Source organism: Microcebus murinus, chromosome 15, assembly GCF_040939455.1.
Source record: "Microcebus murinus isolate Inina chromosome 15, M.murinus_Inina_mat1.0, whole genome shotgun sequence".
NCBI lineage: Eukaryota > Metazoa > Chordata > Mammalia > Primates > Cheirogaleidae > Microcebus > Microcebus murinus.
Genome location: NC_134118.1, coordinates 5,473,561 through 5,488,895, shown reverse-complemented (window position 1 = coordinate 5,488,895; position 15,335 = coordinate 5,473,561). Strand labels below are relative to the sequence as shown.

The following is a 15,335-nucleotide window of genomic DNA, read 5'->3' as shown; positions in this document are numbered from 1 at the left end:
TCACTTATACGTAGGAGCTTAAAAAAAGTAGATCTGATGAAAATAGAGAATAGACTGGTGGTTACAAGAGGCTGGGAAGAGCAGGGAAGAGGGGGAATGCGGAGTTTGACTAATGTGTACAAATGCAGTTTAACAGAAGAAGTAAGACCTAGTGTTTGATAAATCAGTAGGGTAACTATAGTATATAATATTCTACTGTATATTTCAAAATAGCCAGAAGAGAATAATTCAAATGTTTCTAGCATAAAGCAAAAACAAATATTTAAGATGACAGATATCCCAATTACACTAATTTGATTTTTATAGATTATATGCATTAAATTATCACATGTACCTCAAAAAAAATAAATATATAGCACCAATTTTTTTTTGAGAGCTTTATTTCTCATAAGGGGTTGCAGCATGTGGGTGGCCATTCCAGTAGGCTGGAAAGCTAAGCCCTTGGAAAGCTGAGCCCCCAGCCAGAAGCCACGAACACAAACTATAATGTACCAATATTTAAAAATAAAGAATCTGGGATAAGAAAAATATAAACTATTTTAATCGTAATATTATATCGATATTTTTCTGCCTGTTCTCTGATTGTATTTTCTCCTTTAATTATACAATTGTTTCTGATATTGTTTTTGCATAAGATGGTGGTTACTATATTTTTTGAAAAGTTAAAAAAACTCATTAAATTAGAAAAAAATAATAAAATAAAACAATTATAATATACTATAATAAAAGTTATGTGAGTGTGATTTCTCTCTCTCAAAATGTTTCATTGTACTGCACTCACCCTTCTTGTTGTGATTTGTCCATCTGATAACCCAGATGGCTACTGAGTGACTAATTAGCATTGTGGAGACCCTGGACAAAAGGAGGATTCACACCTCCCGCAAGAGATTTCATCCTACTACTCAGAACCAAAATGGCACGTGATATAAAACATGAAAACATGAATTATGTATTTCTGAAATTTTCCATTTAATATTTTCAGACTGTAGCTGACTGTGAGTAACTGAAACCATGGAAACCAAAACTGCAGATAAGGGGGACTACAGCATTGAGAACTTATGTGATTGATTCATTGTGCCACTGCTATTAATGACCATCTACTATGTGCACAGGTAGGTGCAAAGTGTTAGGGAAACAATGGTAATCAAAAACAGACACAGTCCCTGTTCTTGTGGAATACACAGCTTACTATCACAGAAAATTATAATCAAGTAATCACACAAAAAAATACATAACTGGCAAGACAGCTCTAATGAGCTTTGTTGCCTTTTAAAAAAATAATTCCCCTTTCTCTTTCATTTCATTGTGTGATCCCCATGCTTACATACTCATCCCCCAACTTTCACAGCCTGCATACTTTGGGGGCACCTGCCCCCACCCTTGCCTCTAGGAGTTAGGCAAGTGGCTCAAGCCTAAAAGAATCACGACCTTTCCCTGGCTAGTAACTGATTCAGAAATGATGAGCACACCACTCATTGAGGGCCACTGAGATTAACACAGAGGACTACTAGGCACTCCTGGCCCAGAAGCTTTCTTACTTCTCTGAGGTTCTGGAAACAAGTACCCCAGAATTGTTGGCAGCCTTCCACAACCAAGAGAGGATGCCAACCTGAGGATTAAGTTGACATTGGAGAAAACAAAATAGAGAAAAGGACAAAACCTGGTCTTTGGCAACACCATTCAAACCAATTAACCCTAAAGCATACCTAGCTTCTGAATTCTCAAGACACAGGAGACAATAAAGCAAATATGTTAGTTTAAATCAACTTGACTTGGGATTCCTGTTACTTGCAACTGTAGTCACTGGGCAGAAAAGCAGTTCACAATAACAAAGGAGCTTTAAAGAGGAAGATTTACCCAAGTCAGAGAAGGTATATTTGAGTGAGCTTCTCTTAAACTGAGGTCTAAAGAATAATTACGAAGAAAAAGAAGGACATTCCAGATAATTGGATCAGCATTTACAAAGGCCTCCAGGGTAGTAGAGAAAAGAAAACATGTGAAAGAATAAGGTATGATACGGGGCTGGAGAAGTAGGTAGGGGCCATACTCCTCAGGGTCTTATAGGTTGTGTTAGAAAGTTTATACTTTATCCTAAAAATTCTGCAGGGTTTAGAGGGGAGTGTAGCATAGAAATTACTGTCTACAGTGTGGTGACATCAATTCTTATAAATCTAAAGAACATACCTGAGGACCAGTACTTATTTATAATGAGCATTTTATTTTCAAACAGCTCTCAAGACAACAGAAAAGGATTTTTAGGAAAAACTGTAATTTGGCACCCATGTGCCAAAAGTTTTTATAAAAGAGCCATACACACTCAACTTGGAGAGTTCTCATGAACCACACTCAAGTCCTGAAATGTATTAACCAAGGATAGTTTACTTGGAATTCTTTGAAGACTGGAGCTCTACAAATGAAAGCTGTACCAAAATTACCATTACACTCAACTCTCACAGCACACAGAAGCCAAGGGCGTGAATGGGATTTGTAAGGGGGCTTAAACTTATAAATACTCAGGCACATGCACTTGTTTCAAAGTGCTCAAAGATTTGATAGCATGTTCTTACCTCAAAATGTCAAGAAAGAGATGAAAGTACCATGTTTTCCCAAAAATAAGACCTGCCCATAAAATAAGCCCTAGCAGGATTTCTAAGCATTTGCACAATATAAGCCCTACCCTAAAAATAAGACCTAGTGATGGGCGTGGCTATGCAGAGTATCATGCATTTCCTCCAGGAGTGGTAAAGAAGAGGAGCAGCCCTTCTTATCTGCCCCATGAGAGCTCTATTGCTCTACATGAAAGATTGGGCCCAACGGTTCTAAAGGAAATAGAGTCCCAAGAAATTCAGGATGGAATTCGGGGTTTGGAAAGTTATGATGATGTTCCAGAATAAGATGACTTAACTATATTTGAATAAATGTATACTGCTGTACCATACTAAAAAAATAACACATCCCCTAAAAATAAGCCCTAGGGTGTCTTCTTGAAGAAAAATAAATATAAGACCCTGTCTTATTTTCAGGGAAACACGGTTCGTCACCTGCTAAGCTTTCTTCTATTTCATGTCTTTTCCATTTTACTTTCCCCTGCACTGCATAATTCTAGGAATTCTTAAAAAGATAATTCTTCCCCAAAACTCATCCTCATTAACTAAAGCAAACTGTTTTATTGTCTAACAATATGACTATAATCCACATCACACAAGCCAGGTTTTTATTACTCTTAAACATTATTAGTTAACTGAAACTCACAATTACACATATAGATTACTGGTTTGCCAAACTGAATTGCTTCAGTTGAGTTCTGCAAATAAATGTTTAGATTAAAAAGTTATAAAACATTAAATCATGTAGTCACTATAATGGCAAAGAAATCACGAATTCTCTGTATAGCTTTTATTGTTAATAGTAGTCTCCAGTACAGTATGAAAGATACATATATCATCCTTCTGAGAGACCAGAACTCAGTTAAGACACAAAATCTAGTATTTCTTCAATGATTAGTAAAACATAGGCTGGTTTTCCTTTTTTTTTTTTTTTTTGAGACAGAGTCTCACTCTGTTGCCTGGGCTAGAGTGCCATGGTGTCAGCCTAGCTCACAGCAACCTTAAACCCCTGGGCTCAAGTGATCCTTCTGCCTCAGTCTCCCTAGTAGCTGGGACTATAGGCATGTGTCACCATGCCCAGCTACTTTTTTCTCTATATTTTTAGTTGGCCAATTAATTTCTTTCTATTTTTAGTAGAGACAGGGTCTCGCTCTTGCTCAGGCTGGTTTCGAACTCCTGACCTTGAGCAATCCTCCAGTCTAAGCCTCCCTGAGTGCTAGGATTACAGGCCTGAGCCACCTCGCTGGGCCTAGGCTGGTTTTTCTAAGCAAAGAGTCAACACCAAAAATCCTAAGTGTTTTCTGTAAGCAACCAAGTGATCTGAGCAAACAAGAGATGGTACCTATTATTCCCATCCAAAGAAGTCTATCAGGACTTTTAGAAAAATCACTAAAATGAGATATTGGTAAAATCCCTGGCAAAGTTCCTGGAAGAGAAAATAAATTCTAAATAATTAATAACTATCATTATCATCACCTATAGCTACTGATTAGCAAATCATTCTAAAATATCCAGATAATTCAAAAACATTATTTCTAAAATAGTGATCCCATAAGTAGGAAGAAAAAGAATTAAAGTGATCTGTAATTGCTTATTGCAAATCACAGTGTGAAAGAATTCCCACCTTGGTGGGAGTTTGTTGTAGGAAACAAGGTTTCTTTTCTTTACAATAAAAAGAATTAATGTGTTCAAAAAAAAAAAAAATCCTCTAGACCTAAGTGACATTTGATATACTTTACATAAAACCAATTGTCAATTTTATTGCTATTGCCCACAAGTAAGGGAATCCTTAGCTCCAATCAATGAAGCTAGATTGTCTAGTTGCAACATACCATAGGTTTCTAAATTTCTCAAAACAGAGAACAGATTTACATAAGTATATTTGAAAAGAACTTCTATATAAATGTGAGTCTCAGAGAATCCCCCAAGAGGAAATGTCTCACACACACATAAATAGACAACCTAAAAAAGGCACTAAGTCTTTTCAAAGACATGTTAATAGAAAAAAATGTAAATTTATCTTAAATGACTAAAAAGCTAGTATAAAAATCAACATTTGAGATTCCCTGAATATTTATATTTCGTATTCAAATCAGTTAGCTTTACAAATAAGTGAAAATCCAACTAAATTAAAATTTAAATATGACTAAAATTTATCCATGTTATCCAAGAAAAAATAATAAACTCCAAATTCCTGAAGCTAGCACTGAAGACCATCTGTGAGGCAGTATAGCATCACAGCTACACAGATCACATCCTGAGCCAAAGTCCACCTAGCTGCTTCCTAACTGTCTGACTCTGGCTAAATAACCTAACCTCCCAGCTCCTCTTTCCTTAAATGGGAAAAGGAGCTCTCCCATCAGGTTGTGGAAGGATTAACTGAGAGCACGTAAGGACTCAGCTGATCTCGTGCCTAACATATATGAAAGCTGATATATTACCTTTCCATTGGATCTCCCTGTTCCCACCCTCATGCACTCTCCAGCTCTGGCCAGAGCTCTGTCAGGTGTTCTCTAGGCATGATTATTTTTCCCCCTACCTGTCACTCAAGGTCTCTCCTTTACTCTTTCCAAGATAAAGGGTAAATCTTCCTCTTACAGCAGCCATCTTACCACCACAACCACATATCCAAATCCTCTCATTCCTTTCAAAGCCCAGCTCAAACTTAAATTCTCTCAAGCCCAACACAAACACTAGCTCCTCGATAAAGCCCTTAATTCCTACAGATCAATGTTTCTCAACCCTGGCTATAACCAATCATCTAGGGAATTAAAAAAAAAAAATTCCCTGAGGCCTGGGCTTCAACCCTGTTGGCTGTTGGTCTGAGGTGTAGCCCAAGCATCAGGGACACAAGAGAGCTTTCATTGAGACTCCACAATGCTTCAGCAGTCCTTTCCTTGCAGTACTCTATACTTCCTATCTTATATTCTAATTATGTGCAAATGCATTTAAACTATAAACTCCTAGAAACGGAATCTGTATTTGAGTTATAGCCCTCAAGATATTATAAGAACAGTGACTTGAACTAACAGGCTGGTCAACCATCTGTTAAAAACACAGATAAAGAAATAAATAAAATTTTAGTGTTCCTGGAATATAGGATTCAAAATCACGGTTTGAAACAAAACCCTATCAATACCTGGATAACTAATCTGCATTTCAATAGCTCAGCTGTTAAGTTCTACTTGACTTATATAACGCAGCCAATGCATAAGAGAAGAAATGACTAATTCCAAAAAGGGAGAACACAACTAAAATAAAGCTGGCTAATCACTTCTGTGGTCTGATAGAAAGTCACTCCCTTCCCACCTCCCACCACTCCAAAACACTCACAGTTCCCTAAATAGATCCTACTCCCTCATGCCCCATGCTTGGAATATACACCTTGGAATATATACTTGGAATATACACTCTAATTTAGCACATTCCTCATCTGGCTCTTACTACTCATCCTGGATACACCTTCTAGGACAGAAAGCCTTCCCTTAGGTCAAAATGCTGGTTGAACATCCCTCTTCTGTACTCCCCTAGCATTTGGCAATGTTACTCTTATCATAGTGTCAGTCAAAAATAAATTATTGCTTTGTTTATCTAGTCACGTACCAGTTTCATAGGGGTGGGGGTCGTTTATCATTTTATCATCTTATATAATGTATGGTATTTATGAAATGTTCAATAAATATTGAATGAATGAATGAGGGAGGAAAAGGGCTTTAGTTTGCTCATCTACACAAATGAGTGAGTTGATGCCTAAGGTCTCTTCTGGCTTCATATTCTATTACAATGATCAATAAAAATAAATGAAAAATACGCATAATATGTAGATCCATGTATGGAGTATAGAATAATTTGCAAATAATGAGTTATGTCTTCTATAAGAGATTTACTTTACACATAATTTTGATATGTAATCTTAAGGACAGGAAATTGCTGTTATACAGCTTATTTTGATTAGAGAAATTTCTCTTCACAAAACATTAAGTGCTCATTGACAACCCTAAGTTTAATATAATAATTTTACATAGGTAAAGAACTATAGACAGTTGATAACTACTATGGATAAGTGAACACTAAAGAAATTTTTACATTTTGAGGCCTATGTGATATCCCCTAGTTTAATTACCTAAGAAAAATCTCAGCCCAGATTAGAATGAATATTAAAGGACATATGAGTAAAGTCCAGTCTCAACTTCTGGCCCAATTCTACTCACAATCTGAAACAGAATTGTTGTTTAAAAACAAAAAAGAAACAAACAAAAAACTTATCTCTGCAATGAAGATGTGCAAAAATGGAGAATTAGCTTTGGAATATGTTTTTTATTAGTCTTTCAAAGCAATGATATCTAGCACTCTGGTAAATCATTTCAAATAAAATAATAAAGTATTTTTGTGAAGATTTACCTTCAAATTACTAGGAAGCTACCACTATCCTAACTTCAGCTATTGCCTAACAGATGAGTAGGCTACCCAAACTATTTAAATTTTACATATTTATTTGGAAACATCTTATTTGATTACAACAAAGTTATATCATTTAGATAAATCAACTATATACATTAACGATTAAATTCCTTGATAATTAGGCATAAAAAGTACACATAGTAATTATTCCAACTTCACCTTCAAGACAAAAACAAAATATAATAATGTAATCTCTACTGTTTTTAAACAAGCCAAAATAATTCTTATGTTTTTCCTTCTCACTCTGATAGATAGAATAGCTTTCTCTATCAGTAACTTGCCTTAACGTAATAGCTTTCCCAAGTGTCTTGTATCATCATCAGCATTCAACAGGGTATCACATTAAGAGACAATAGCTCTGTATCTTACTCTGTAACAATGTGCGATTCCCTTGGGCTGGGATCCTTTAGGAAATGCCAACTAACTAAAATATTAAAAGCGCTTTCAATACATCTGAGGCTAGACTTGCCCGATCACCTGACCAACTCAAAAGTGACAGATCTACCATCCTGCGAAAATGTCTATTTTTAAACTCACAGATGTATAAGATTTAAAGAAATCAGACAGGGGGCTTAAAGGGATTTCAATAAAAGTATTTTCTCTTCAATGCCCTTTTTAATATGCCATTGCAACATGACTAGTAAGTATATTTGGATGCAGACACCAGGTTGCAAGTATACTGAGGAACAGTAAGGCCAGGCATGTTGGCTCATGCCTGTAATACCAGCGCTCTAGGATGCCCAGGAGGGAGAATAGCTTGAGCTCAGGAGTTAAGGACCAGCCTGATCAGGAGCAAGACCTCGTCTCTACTAAACATAGAAAAAAATTAGCTGAGTATCGTGGTGTGCACCTACAGTCCCAGCCACCATGGAGGCTGAGGCAAGAGGATCACTTGAGCCCAGGAGTTTGAGGTTGCTGCGAGCTAGGCTGACGCCATGGCACTCTAGCGCCAGCAAAAGAGTGACACGCTGTCTCAAAAAAAAAAAAAAAAAGAACAGTAAGGTCACAGAAGTGTTTCCTGCCCTTAAAGTTTCCGAAAATACGAAGTTGCTTCGATATCCAGCAAGCGTTGTTTCAAAACCAGATAAACGAAAACGAGAACACAACTGTGACCCAACATTTGCAAGACAGATGTTAATACAAACTTGTTTTCTATGTATAAAGTTACTCCTCATTGTGTTTGGGGAAGAAAAGTGCGGCTCTTCCTAACGATTATATAAAGCAAGATTTCAAAAATAAGAGAAGTGCTTTGCAAACACAGTAACTAGAACTGGCTGAGGCTTCCCTGCGCCTAGTCCCATGCTCAAGGATCAGAACTAACTTTATCCACCACTTTAACAAAGGTGATTCAGAAAAGTTGAAGTCTTCTGAGAAAAGTCACGACAAAAAACTTGTTCAGCTTCATGCAGCATACCTAAAGCCCTAAAGGTCCCCAATTAATTACCCAAGTCTACCACCCAGGCTGCTCCGCCTTTTGTACGTATTTATTCGATTACAAAACCATGTGGATTTTTTACTTCAAAGCAAAAACATCCACAAAAGGGAAAAATCCATGGCCTGTGCAAACTCCCTACCTACCACCCCAGCCGCCCACGTCGAACCCCTACTCTGCAGCGAGGCTGGCACTCACCCACCGCTCGCCAGGTACCTAGACCCGGGGTGTTTCAAAGTCAGAAGTGAGGCAGGCAGACTCGCTGGGTGCTACCGGCAGGGATATTACACTCCCACCTCAGAGGCTCCCGTACAGGCTGGGCGCTGCCATTTTGACAGAAAGTAGGCCCTGCCCCGGAGGCCCCTAAGCCGGTCGCCCAGAGCGGAGCCCGAGTACCAGGGAGACCCTGACCCGTCACCCTCACGTTCCTCAAGCTGCGTGCCCCAGCCTGGCAAAAGCCGCGAAACCCTGTACTGCAGACTGGGCCGGCCGAAGTCAAGTCACCCTTGAAATCCCGCACAGCCTCTCAGGCAGCGCCAAGGGCGGCCGCAGCCACGAGGGCGGGTCTTCAAAGCGGCGCGCGTTCGGTAACCCAGGCAACGCGGCCTCGGGTCTCCGTGAGGTAAGACGCGGCGCTGCGCCCGGGGAAGCAAATGTCTCCGCCACAACCCTGAGCGGTTCGCTGAGGCAGTCTGTGGCGGGGCTGCACGCCCTCAGTGCTTGGTCTCCGAGGAGGAACGTGCCTGGATGTGGAAGCGGCCGGCTCCCTCACTCCCCCGCCTTCGCGCCTCACGGAGCGGCTGCTGCGCCGGAGCCTCCCTCTGCGCACCGCCCCTTAGTTGCCCGCAGCCCTGCCTGCGCCCGCCTCCAGAGCGGCGCCCACTGCTGTCCGCAGCAGTGCTCTAGGCCGAGGCCCGGCCGCCTAGCAAGGCCGAGCCGCTGCGTTTTATTTCGTTCGTGATTTTTGCATCGGCCGAAGTTTTGTGGGTTGGGTTAAACTGGGGACCTCCGGGAAGAGGACCCATTTTTTTTTTCTTTCCAAAATGGCAGCCTCCAGCCGCGCACAAGTGTTAGATCTGTACCGGGCGATGCTGAGAGAGAGCAAGCATTTCAGCGCCTACAACTACAGGTGACTCGGCGGGTGGTGGGGACCTGGAGGGCCTGGGGCGCCAGCTTCCCCGGAATGTCCCCAGGGGAAAGGGGAGCCACCGTTCTGTGCTGGCAGCTTCGGGACTGTGACCCGGGCTTCTCCACAAAAAAGCGTGCACCTGCCCACAGGTGTAGCCCTCTGAAACCTCAAGGGGAGAAGCAGAGGGCCTTGCTTGCCCTTCATCGTATCAGGGAAGGTGTTCATCTTGTGACTTTTTCTCCCAATATGGATACTTTCGTTCGTGCTCTAGGAGCATGATTAGTGTCGTGTTTCCGCGGTGAAAAAGGATGCACGGGAAATCTGCAGTTGTTGAAGTTAGAGCCAGTGTATTGCATATATAAAAACTTCTCTTGAAAATTGGAAGACTTGCTAGTGGAAGTGGCGGGTCGGTAGCACAGGGCCACAAAGCTGAAAGCTCGCTCTGTATCTCCCTTTTATTTCCTAAGAGTCCTAATTATTGTAGTTCTTTTGGTTGCAAGAATCAAATCCATTTTTTTAGGGGACTGGGGGTGGATACACAAGTAGCAGTAAAGGAAAAAGGGTCTGGCAAGATTCCAGGAGTTGAAACGTTAGTTTATCGTGACTCACCAGACAGTAATCCCGCTTGTGGGACTTTAACAGCAGGACAGTGAGAATCTGAACCTTCACATCTTTGATATTGCACACTCACTTTTAACGTAATGGCCTCATTGCACTATTTGCTTTTGAGTCCCCTGTTGTTGTTTTTTTTCTATATCTTTTCTCTACTGTAGAGCTTCTGCTTTCACAGTGTCTGCTTCCTTGTAAGTTTTTATTTATTTACTTATTTTCTTGAGACAGAGTCTCACTCTGTTGCCCGGGCTAGAGTGCCGTGGCATCAGCCTAGCTCACAGCAACCTCAAACTCTTGGGCTCAAGCAATCCTCCTGCCTCAGCCTCTGGAGTAGCTGGTACTACAGACATGTGCCACCATGCCAGGATATTTTTTTTTTCTATTTTTAGTTGTCTGGCTAATTCCTTTGTATTTTTTTAGTAGAGATGGGGTCTCCCTCTTGCTGAGGCTGCTCTAGAACTCCTGACCTCAAGCAATCCTCCCACCTCAGCCTCCCTGATTGCTAGGATTACAGGTGTGAGCCACCACACCCGGCCTGCTTCCTTATAATTTCTAACCATCATTAATTACTTTATCTTATGGATTCTCTCTGCATTTTTTCAGATTTGGTGTCTTTCCTAACTACTCAATCCTCTCTGATTTTGAGCTATATTCCCAACAGCAAGAATCTGATTCAACCAACCTATCTCTTTACACCAAACCTCACTTTAGGTGACTGGCCAGCCAATGGACTGGGAACAGGTGCCTAACCTTGGAACAGACCTGATTAGGTCGGCTCCAATCCACTGGGTGTGTGAGCTGCCAGGCTTTGTAATAGGTAGCTCCAGTAAAAGGACAGGAAGGCTAAGCCTCTCAAGCAAGGACTATCTAGTCTTTAGATACTTGCCTAGAAAATGTACTACTCGTCCTTTAAATTTGAAAACAGCATCTAGGTTACACCTGTAAAGTCATAGCCACACAGTCAAACATTTCACAGGAGGGCCCAATTTTACTTAATGATTTTGGCTTTGCAGGGTAAAGGGTGTAAACGCTAGGCATACTGGTAGAATTTTTAACAAAAATTACCCCAACATCTAACACCAAGTACTTAACCAAGCCTGAAAATATGCAAGTAAATAAGAAACCTATCAGTCTGGAGGAAGACATTTTGTCATTTACGTTTGTTCAGAATAAACAATGCCTGGGAACCAGCATGCAATTCACACACTGAAGAAACAGCAACAGGGAGAAGGTATATTTGAGAGTGCATTGTACAAAAGTCAAGTAGGAGCCCTCAGAGGCTAAATAAACTTGGACAAGTCACTCGATCTCTGTATTTCAGTTTTCTTGTTTGTAAAATTAGACTGTTGAACTAGACAATCTCTAAGGACCCTTCTATTTCTAAAATTCCATTTGGAAATGATTTATGAGCAAATGAGGCCCAACTTTTTTCAAGTGAATAAATGCCAACTCAACAGGAGTAACTGTAGGAAAATTATTTCATGGCTATACCTGGTAGGAAGAAAATTGGAAATGAATTTCAGTGTAAGCAACTATAAGATAATATACATTTAGGAGAAAAATTGGTCAAATTATACTTTGAGTTTATACTTTTAAGCTAAACTTACTATCCATGTGTGTAAATATGTTACCCAAAGTAATCTGGTAATCATTTTACACTATTGCTTGAAATTATGGACCTAAAACCATAGATTCCTACTAGTATCTCCCAAGGTAATAAACTTACTTGTTATAAAATATGCCCTTCTTGGACCTTAGGGTTGTGTCTTGTGGATTTCAACAGTAGATTCTTCCCTTCTCTCAAATTTCAGCAACTATTTTCACTGATGACAAATCAATTCAATAACAACATCCATTGATCAATTCTGTGTGCCTCTACTGTTTTATGTTCTTTATATCTATTAACACATTTATTTATGACAACAACCCTATGAGGGTAGGTACTCTTTTAATGACCTCAGGCAACTGAGGCACAGAGAGGTTAGGTTACCTATCAGAAGTCACACAGGAAGTGCTGGATAAGCAATCAAAACTAAACTAGTGTAAATTTTGAAGCAGCCTGAAAAGTGTGATGCATAAAGTAATTGCAGTAGTGAAATAAATATTTTGAAACTCTCCTAAAAGGAGTACAGGCAATGTTTTAGTAGCATGTCCTGCTTCTGCAGTCTCCAGCCCAATAAGTCCTACACATGCATCCTGCCCTCTGTCATAATCACTTGCAGCTTCTTAAATTTGCCATGTTCTCCTGAGCCTCCAGGCCTTTGCAAGTACTGTTCTATCTGGTATGCCCTTTATGTGTAGTATTGCCTCTTCCTTCTAGATTCAACTCAGTCATGACTTTTTCTGAACAAAAGTTTTCCAGATTCTCCCCATTCTTCAGTCCCCACTTCTGTCCCTCTCCCCATCCAAACATATGCCATTTCTTTTTTTTTTTTTTTTACCTCAATGCTTCTAAAATACTTCTCTAGAGCCTACCTAACCCAGTACTATACCAGGCTCTGGAGACAGAAAGATGGGACTTTTGAACTCAGCAAGGCACCTACCATCAATGGCTTTACAGACATGAGTGGGACACAGATATAGAGACAGTTTTCACAGACTGTATTAAGTAAGTGCTGTGACAGAAGTACACAGAGGGCCTAGAATCAAGAAGGCTTCCCAAAAGGTGACATTGGATCTAAGGCATGAAGCAGCATAGTATGCTCAGGTAACAGCAAACAGAATATTGCAGGAGGGTTAAGTGCAATTCAGGGGGTAACCGGACGTGATTAAAGTTGAGGAGGACCACATGTTTTACACCTTTAGGTCATTCTAAGAAACCCCAACTTTATTCTTGGCTAAATAGCCACTAAAGTGACATGGCCAGATTTGCATTTTCAAAAGTTTACTCTGGCAGCAAGGTAGAAAATAATTTTGAGGGGCTGAAGAAAAAAAACATCAAACGGTAGTTGATTACAAGAGTTCAGAGTAGAGATTAGGACTCTAAGAAGGACAGGAATGGTGGAGGATAGAGAAAAAGACGTATTTGACAAATCATTAGACGATAAAGTGGTTAGAACTCGCATGGATTCAGTATTAAGAAGAAAATCTAAGCCAAGTCTAGAATGGCATCTAGGTTTCTGGTTAAGCTGAGGCTCAGAGAGGGCAAGTGTCAAAGTTGTGCCATTAACTGACTTAGGAAATACTGAAATAGCTGGCCTTATGAAGAGAAGATTTGTTAAGCTCGTTTTTAGTCATCTTGAGTGTGAATTTCACCCAGGATGCCCAATAGAGGCAGTTAATCACAGGGGTCTAACACTCAGAGGAGCCGTCAGTGCTGGAGTAGTCACTACTCGCAGACAGTCACTCTATTCTGCATTTTCCTGATTTGTAAAATGGGAGTAATAACTTATCCACCTTAAATTATTAAGGCTTAAGTGAATTAATACACATCAAGCACTTGGAATAGTGCCTGGCAGAGTCTCAATAAGTAAAATTTTACTTATTTACTCAATAAGTATAATTATTATAAGTGGAATTAAAACCTTGATATTAGATGAAATCTCAAAGAAGAATACTTAGGTTAGTGGTTCCCATCCTGCAGTGATTTTCTTTGGCAATATCTGGCAATATCTATTTGGCAATATCTATTTCCTTTGGCAATATGTGACAATTTCTGGTTGTCACAACTTAAGTTGGGAGTGCTACTGGCAGATACAGTCATAGGCCAGGGATGCACAGGGGATAGCCACCATTATTATCTGGCCCAACAGGTCAGTCATGCCAAGGTTGAGAAATCCTACTTTCTGGTGAGAAAATTAGTGAGCTAAGGATGCCATTCTAGGGAAATTCAAAATTGAAGGGATTGGCTGAGGAAGCACCCCTAAAGGAAGCCAATAATGTAGTTCTTAAACTTACTGGTCTCAGGATCCTTTCACTTTCTTAAATACTACTGAGGACCACAAAAAGCTTTTGTTTATGTGGGGCATAGTTACCTATATTTATCATATTAGAAATTAAAACAAAAACCTTTTAAACATTTATTTTTAAATGAATTGGTAAACATATCAGACGTTAACATAAATAATGGTTTTCTTATGAAAAGTAATGAATTTTCTTCCCCCAAAATCAGAAAAATGATATTGTTTGACATTTTTGCAAATATCTTTAATGTTTGGCTTAATATATTAATAAGGTGACTGGATGCTTTTATTTGTTTCTGCCTATAATTTGTTGCTATATCACACATCACCAATCATCTGGTAAATTCCACTGTACGCTCAAGAGAATGAGAGTGAGAAGGCAAAAGCCTTCCTGGTACTACGAAAATAGGTTTTCTGGTATATCCCCAACAAGATCTTATAGACTCCCTCCACTCCATGGTCCCTTGGGTAACTACTATAGTTTCTAAGAAACAGGAAAACAATAAGCAGAGAGAGTAGTGTTGTGGAAGTCAAGACAGTCATATATTTTGGGAGGCAGTTGTGGTCAGCAGAGTCACATAAGTAAATTGGGGAACATGGTGCCTGGATTTGGCAATATAGAGATCTCTGGTACCTTCACCAGAGCAGCATTGTTAGTGGAGTGCTTTTGGCAAAACCCAGTTCGTGGGGATTGAGAAGTGAATCAGAGTAGAGTTAACTGCCACAGTGAGTGTAGACCACGCCTCCCTCCAGCGTGGATAGCTGCTAGAATAATTCCCCATGACCTGTTAAAAGTGGTGTAACTGAGAGCACAGGTGGTGGGGTTGGTCTTGGACAGAAGGAAGGGTGCTTCATTTTCCATCAATAAAGGAGGTGAGGATAAGTTGGAATATTAGAGAGTGGAAAGTTGAAGTGATTCATGCCATGCCTGACAGCCAGTCTCTGGATAAGTTGGAAGATAAGCAGATGTTAAGGAAACCCCATGTTCTTGTCTTTATTAAAGCTCATGTCACACTATTACAATTATTGGTTAATTTTCTCTACCATTCATTTCTTGAAGGCAGAAATTCTCTTTTATCCCTATTCCTAGTGCTTAGCACAGTACCTATCTAATATCAACTTATAAATAGTTGTTGTTGAAAAGCAAGAGAAAATAGTATTTACAGATAATTTTATCATAGTCCCTCCTACAG

General features: G+C 39.8%; 2 protein-coding genes across 11 annotated transcripts in view; one reads left to right on the top strand and one right to left on the bottom strand.

Annotated features, from left to right (window-relative positions):
• The window catches only part of FARS2 (phenylalanyl-tRNA synthetase 2, mitochondrial), a 520,217-nt gene extending 511,340 nt beyond the window's left edge, over positions 1 to 8,877 (bottom strand). For all 9 annotated transcript variants that reach the window (XM_076010445.1, XM_076010446.1, XM_076010448.1 and 6 more), the window contains exon 1: positions 8,698 to 8,877. The gene's annotated coding sequence lies outside the window, so the exon portion shown is untranslated. The remainder of the gene's footprint in view (positions 1 to 8,697) is intronic.
• A 174-nt stretch (positions 8,878 to 9,051) lies between these two features.
• Positions 9,052 to 15,335, top strand: part of LYRM4 (LYR motif containing 4) — a 154,076-nt gene continuing 147,792 nt past the window's right edge. The window contains exons 1-2 of one of the 2 annotated variants that reach the window (XM_012737721.3): positions 9,052 to 9,121; positions 9,550 to 9,628. In XM_012737721.3, coding sequence (XP_012593175.1) covers positions 9,588 to 9,628 — 41 coding nt within the window. In that variant the 5' untranslated portion in view covers positions 9,052 to 9,121; positions 9,550 to 9,587. Of the gene's footprint in view, positions 9,122 to 9,153; positions 9,629 to 15,335 lie in introns of those variants that run through there. The other variant, XM_012737720.3, reaches the window with a different exon arrangement.